The sequence below is a fragment of the Hypanus sabinus genome, chromosome 9, assembly GCF_030144855.1.
Source record: "Hypanus sabinus isolate sHypSab1 chromosome 9, sHypSab1.hap1, whole genome shotgun sequence".
NCBI classification, from domain to species: domain Eukaryota; kingdom Metazoa; phylum Chordata; class Chondrichthyes; order Myliobatiformes; family Dasyatidae; genus Hypanus; species Hypanus sabinus.
The window spans coordinates 96080507-96087783 of NC_082714.1; the positions used below are offsets into that span (position 1 = coordinate 96080507).

General features: G+C 44.9%; 1 protein-coding gene across 1 annotated transcript; it reads left to right on the top strand.

Annotated features, from left to right (window-relative positions):
* Window positions 1–1659: 1659 nt before the first annotated feature.
* Window positions 1660–3600, top strand: LOC132400099 (immunoglobulin lambda-1 light chain-like). Its single transcript, XM_059981174.1, has 3 exons — window positions 1660–1695; window positions 1824–2205; window positions 3272–3600. Exons 1-3 carry the CDS (start codon window positions 1660–1662, stop codon window positions 3598–3600), a joined length of 747 nt encoding a protein of 248 aa, XP_059837157.1.
* The last annotated feature ends 3677 nt before the right edge of the window (window positions 3601–7277 follow it).

The window sequence follows — 7277 nt, forward strand, 5'->3', positions numbered from 1 at the left end:
ATTTTGTTCCAGTATAGTTTGTGGCCAATAGTCCTTGACATTGGAGGATTGAGCAATGGTTTCGGTCTTTACATGGCGCGGTCGGATTTTCCATTTTGGCGTTTCAGAAAGCAATTGCCCAAAAATTTTAATAAGAATATTTATTGTCATTGATGAGGGAGGATCGACGAGAATGCTTTCCAGATGGATGCCTGCTGTGATATCTGGGGCTGGTGGTGTGTTGATTGTACCGCTGACATGCTCTTTGTCTGATCATTGACCCTAAAATCTGGGGTGGATTCAAATTTCACCCAGGCCCGCACTTCGGCTGCTATTGACACACGACATGGCAACATGGACCACAAGAGTGGTCTTCAACCATCAGACTCTTGAACCAGCATGGATAACTTCACTCATAATCAAAACTGAACTGATTCTGCAACCTATGGGCTCACTTTCAAGGACTCTGCAACTCCTGTCCTCAATATGACTTATCCATCAGTCTATCAACTTGTCTATCTACCTATCTCTTGGTAATAAAACCTGAGGTACAGGCATAGCCAAACATGCTCGTTTGTTAATTACTTGGAATTTCCGGACTATTCTGTGCTGTCTAGTATCGTGGCTTTCTGAAGATTTATGTAGATATTGCTGTGTTGCTCTAATTGTTTAATGTTATTGTGTAGTGCCCTTGGGATTACACCATTTGTAGATATTACCATCGACAATGTACACCTTTTTCATGTTCCAACGTCTTTCAATTTCCTCTTTTAATAATAATTATTATATTTATTACTATTTCCTCAGTTTGTCTGTTGAGCGTTGATAACTTGGCACTCTTTGTGTGTAGATTCAATTGCATTTTTGTTGTCCTCACTTTCAAAGAATATGCAATCAAGTTCACATTATTTTATATATATGTATTTATTCATAATGAATATTATTATTTGCTTTTCTGTTTTCGCAGTCTGTTTCCTTGTGCACACTGAAAGCTTGTCAGTCTTTCTGCGTAGATTTTCTATTGTATGTCATTGTTCTACTGTGAATGCCCGCAAGAAAATGAATCTCGAGATAGTATATGATAATAAATTTACTTCGAACATAATCTTTATCATGAGTCGATTGGGAATTATGAATTTTAGCGATCTTTATTTAAATCCCGACAGAAAAGGAAACTAACAGCATGTTTATGCATGGTTTTCCAAACACAGGAACTGTGCCAATACATTCGCAAGTCTGCTTTGAAGACGGTTACAAGGATTTTATGCAATGACTAAGCTTGGTCGTTCGCTGAGGCAGACATTAGCTGCTACATGTTGCTCAATGCAGCCGTCAATCGAACGTCTAAAATCATGTCCCAAGCCATTCCCATTTCCTAGATATTGATCAGACCGGATTGCTTTGGATCTTTGATATAACATAGTTAAATAAAAATATTTTGAAAGTAGGGGGTTAATATTTTAACGATTATGAGATTCGCAAGCAGTGGATTCCAGAGAACAGGTGGTCAGTCTCCCCCCCCCCCCCCATCCTGTCTCTGCCCCTCTCATTCATTAACATCCCCGGTTAATAACGAGCCCGGAGTGTCCAGTTTGCAGACACTAGAACCGGAGCCACTCCTGGAGTTTGCACAACAGCACACGGTTCAGTTGGATGTTAGGACGCTCACTGACTGAAGGAATGTCGCCAGTTCTGCATCTCCTGTGGGCTCTAATGGTCCATTTACCAGGTGAGAGGCGGGTTTGTTAACGCACGAATTATCGCCAAAGAAATTTTCGTTGAAACTTTGAAAGCCGGTTTTCCGCGAGTTTTCAGCGATCGATAACACTTCTGATGGCTGCAAGTCACTTGGTAGTTCTATTCTGTCTTATTGCAGGTATCCTGGGGTCAATCAAACCCCAATGTCCGGTCCTTTCTCCGCGGGACAGACTGCCCGCTTAGAGTGCCGAATACAGAATGGAAACGTTGGAAGTTACAGTGCTGCGTGGGACCGACATCGTCCCGAGAGGAGACCGGAGGGAGTAATATATCATGACTCAAGCAATACCATTTACAGAGGACCCGGCATCACTGAACGTTTCCAACCGTCCAGAGACACCTCCTCCAACAGTCACATCCTGACCATCGGCAACATGGAGACCGGCGACTCGGCCGTTTATTACTGCAGAGTGTGGGAGAGTAACATAGGTTGGGTCTACGGGCCGGGGACGATCCTGGAGATAAAGAGTAAGTAATCGTCTCGATTTATATCAAATTACGCTTCTGAAGAAATCCCCATTTCAATCATGCAGCTAGCTGGCTCTACACTGTCGGAAGTATAGACCTGTCTCTTCAAGGCAGAATCCGCACACTCAGCTCGGCATGACAGGTTATTCAAATGCTCGGGACAACGCTATTATTCAATGTGTGAATTACTTCGACATTTGAATCATCCCACAAGAGGAAGCAGCAGGTCATCACTCGAAAGTTCCGTCTTTTAACAAGTTAATTCCTTTCTCATATTCTTCAACCCGCCAATTTATGCCCCGCTCCCAACCCAAAATAGAGATTAATCGTGCAACCCACTGCTAACTGGCATGATCCGCTATAAGTCAACACTGTCGCAGTTTGTGACAGAGAAACGCGTCAGTATTCTCAAATACAATGAAGGATAATAACAGACACTGAAGCTGTCAGACAGGAAAAACGCTCATCTCTCTGACTCTTTCTGTATCGTCGCCACTTCGTGTTCCCTTATTACACAGCGAGATATCGATATCTACATTGCCACTCCAATCTCGGGGTGCTGCCGACTATCAACAGCTTAAGCTGAAATATCCATAACCACATAATAGTTGGAATTTAGATTTGGGGATTTGTAGGTGTCATCCCCGTGCTACCCACACCCGCCCCCTCCCCCGGCTCAGGTACCTCCCCCAGCAAAGAGAACAACAGCAGGACGGCGTCAACAGCGTGTAAATAAATGGATTGCGAGCGGTGTGTACAGTTTTGCTCAGACCTGGTGTTTCGTCTGCGAGAGCGACGGGTACCGAGAAAAAAATCTGAGTAACACACATATCTAACTGTAACCTCGCGAGGGCGCAGTCCCAGACCTGAGGGGTGGGCGATAATTCCATGACAGCGTCAGTCGATGGGTCGAATTCTCTACCCAACTTTTCTCTGATTGTCTGTATCCTTAGTGCATTGTGACCCTATTTTGAGGGGAGTTCGGTCAGTGGGTGGAGCTGTTTAGGAAATGCAAACATTAATGATGATATTTTCCTCCTCCTCCCACCACCTTTCTCACACACAGGTAGCGAGAGCAGAAAGCCCTCGGTCCTCCTGCTCCCTCCCTCCTCGGAGCAGACCGGTTCGGGTTCTGCCACTCTTTCCTGCCTCGAGAGCGGCTTTAAGCCTGGATTGGTCGCGCTGCGCTGGAGCGTGGTTGGCGTGGAGACGGAGAGCGGGGTGACGACAGGTGCCGTGTCCCTGGACACCGACCAGACCTACAGACTGAGCAGTTACCTGCGGGTACCCACCGCTGCCTGGAACAAGGGCTCGAGCTATTCCTGCAGCGTGAGCCACAGCTCGCTGAGCTCGCCGCTGCGCAACACCATCTCTTCACCCGCCTGTGCGCAGTGAGGCCCCGCCGGGTGGCAGCTCACGAACGCAGTGAAACCCGCACTGGGGCTGTGCAGCCGCCTTCTGCAATGTAATTCTGCCGTAAATGTCAGTTTCTGGGAACTAAGAATATGTTTAATAAATTCGGAGATGAATGTTTTGATCGCCCATCGTTGGCGACGCATAATCCTTTGTAGAATATTTTCTCACTGTGCTGTTTGAAATTTTGTTGTTTGTAGAGTGGGGAGAGATTCACCAGGAGACGATGTCCGTATTGTGATTGAATTTTGTCATACAGCATTTAATAAAGAGGCAACTCAGTGGCGTGTTCACAGTGGATCTCATTACTCGGCTATTCTCTGTGCATCGAATGAATTAGTAGCGAATAACAGGACCAGCTTGAACTACCAGACATAGACTTACAGTCAAATCAGCTCAAACGGCTTATCCGCCCTTGCTTAGTGATGCCGATCTCTGTGTACTCCGCCTTCAAGGATCAATAATCAACGTTATTCACCGTATACAGTTCAATGCATTAGGAATTTGCTCTGCTGTGTTGGCGTGACATGAAACAGGGCATTCAAGAATTATAAGGAATAATTGTATAAAATTAAATTTAGAAATTATATTCATTGTGTGGAATAAAGTGTGCACAAATACATAAATAGCAGCATCTATGTACAATGTCGGCAACATTAAAAAACGAGGTTTAACGTACTTAGTGCAGTGCACACACTGAATGATTGATAGAGGTGTGGGGTTTACGACAAATGGTTGATCAGATTAATAGCCCAGGGAAGTTACACAAACAAACTGCTGGAGGAAATCACCAGGTCTGGCAGGATCTATGGAAAGCTCTCGGCTCGAAACGTCGACTGTTTATTCCTTTCCACAGATGCTCCGAATTTTCAACATCTGCAGAATCATTTAAATGCTTGGGGGAGGAATTTTTTAATATTGTTAAGATGGCGTGAACTGTTTCTTCTGATAGCCCGATAACGTTCTCCATAACGTGTTTTTTTTAAAAAAAAGGTAGCATGAAAATGTGCGTAGTGTCTGCAATGGTTTTTCATGCCAGTTTCTTTGTCCTGGACACATGCAAATTCTCCAGTGATGGTGGACTGTACTAATTGCCTTACTAAATGCCTTACTATTGTACTAAGTGCCTTACTAATTATCCAGGTTTACCCTGGAAAACAGAGGATGCTCCCTATAGCGGAAGCGTCTAGGACTCAGAATAGAGAGGCTTCCATTTAGAACACAGATGGAAACACAGAAACATAGAAAAACTACAGCTCAATACAGGCCCTTCGGCCCACAAGACTGTGCCGATCATGTCCCTACCCTAGAAATTACTAGACCTACATATATCCCTCTATTCTTCTAAGCTTCATGTACCTGTCCAAGGAGCCCCTTAAAAGACCCAATCGTACCCGCCTCCACCACCGTCGCCGGCAGCCTATTCCATGCACTCACCACTCTCTGCATAAAAAAAACTTACTCCCGACATCTCCTCTGTACCTACTTCAAGCACCTTAAAACTATATCCTCTCGTGCCAGCCATTTCAGACCTGCGGGAAAGCCTCTGACGATCCACAAGATCAATGCTTTTTATTGTCCTGTACTCCTCTATCAGGTCACCTCTCATCCTCCGTCGCTACAAGGAAAAGAGGCGGTGATCACTTTAACCTATTCTTATAAGGCATTCTCCCCAATCCAGGCAACATCCTTGTGAATCTCCACTGAACTCTTTCTACGGTTTCCACATCCTTCCTGTAGTGAAGCGAACAGAACTGAGCACAGCACTACAAGTGGGGTCTGACCAGGGTCCTATATAGCTGCATCATTACTTCTGGGTTCCTAAATCCAATCCCACGATTGATGAAGGCCAATGCACCTTATGCTTTCTTAACCACAGAGTCAACTTTCGCAGCAGCTTTGAGTGTCCTATGGACTCAAACTCCAAGATCCCTCTGATCCTCCACACTGCAGAATGGTAAGAGTCTTACCATTGTTACGAACCCCGTAACTGGGTCACTTACCAGCAAAGATAGAGAGGTCCGTTGAAGTCTGATGGTACTATTTTTAACAGTATTTATTAGTAAAAATACACAAAAATAATATCAATGCAAACATACAGATAATATAAGTCGTCAATACTAAATCTAAAAGTGCGGGTATAATAATAATCAATAAGAAATAGCTCTATCGTTGTCTAGGGGTTAATGTATTGTCCGATGGAAATATAAAAGTCACTCAGTTCATTCAGGCTGCAGCCTTTGGTTGGAGTCAAGAGAGAGATTTTTAGAAACTTGCCAGCTTTTCCTTTTTTATGATTTCGATCCTTCGAGAGTTCCGCTGGTGTGGCCGGTTACTTGTGGCCTCTCCTTTAGCTAAGCCGTTCTTCCGTGGTAAGGCCCCAATTCCCAGGCAAAAGGAAAGGACACACGCGAGCCCCCCACCGGCTGTCACTATTAAACGCTGTCACGGGATTTCTAGCGTTTCTCCTGGTGCGTCTAAAGGGGCTGTTCCCCAGACCCTCTTTTATCCTTACTCACGGGGTCTCAGATGTCAGTCAGGTTGGGATGATGCAATCCCTCAACCAGCCCACTCTGGTCATCCTCTGAGGGCTTTAATGAATAGTACAGTACTCAATACACAATTCCGTCTCCAAGAGGCAATAGCCGTTATCCATGGTTTTGTCTTGCTGAGGCCAGGACACATTCCAAACCCTGTGTATTCTGGACGTCTCTCTCTCTCATTTCCTGCGTCCCAGACCTGAATTAATAGCGATCTTGCGATTCTCACAAAGGAGTGGGCGACTTTGTACCTTTCGACCCCTCAGAGTGGTGGCACATTCGTAACACCATTAATACTATATTCTGCCATTATATTTGACCGAACAAAATGAACTACTTCACACTTATCTGGGTTGGACTCCATCTGCCACTTCTTAGCCCAGTTTTGCATCCTAGTGCAAAAGAAGGTGGTGCAGAGGTTTACAAGGCTGTTGCTGGGTCTTGAGAAACTGAGTTACAGAGAAAGGTTGAATAGGTTAGGACTTTATTCCCTGGAGCGTATAAGACTGAGAGGAGACTTGACAGAGGTATAGAAAATTATGATGGGTATAGATAGTATGAAGGCAAGCAGACTTTTTCCGCTGAGGCTAGAGGAGAAAAAAAAAACAGAGGATATGGGTTAAGGTGAAGGGGTGAAAGTTTGAAGGGAACATGGGGGGGGGGAAGCTTCTTCACACAGAGAGTGGTGGGAATGTGGAATGAGCTGCCATATGAAGTGGAAAATGCGGGCTCAGTTTTAACATTTAAGGAAAACTTGTACAGGTACATGGATGAGAGTTGTATGGAGGGATATGGGCCGGGTGTAGGTCAGTGGGACTAGGCAGAAAAATGGTCGGCACAGCCAAGAAGGGCAAAAAGGCCTGTTTCTGTGCTGTAATGTTCTATGGTCCTATGTTTCTATCAATGTCCCGCTGTAACCTCTGACAGACCTCCACACTATCCACAACACCTCCAACATTTGTGCCATCAGCAAATTTATTAACCCATCCCTCCACTTCCTCATCTAGGTCATTTATAAAAATCGTGAAGAGTGGAAGAGTGGGGGGTCCCAAAAAAGATCCCTGAGGCACTCCACTAGTCACCGACCTCCATGCAGAATATGATCCGTCTATAAGCACT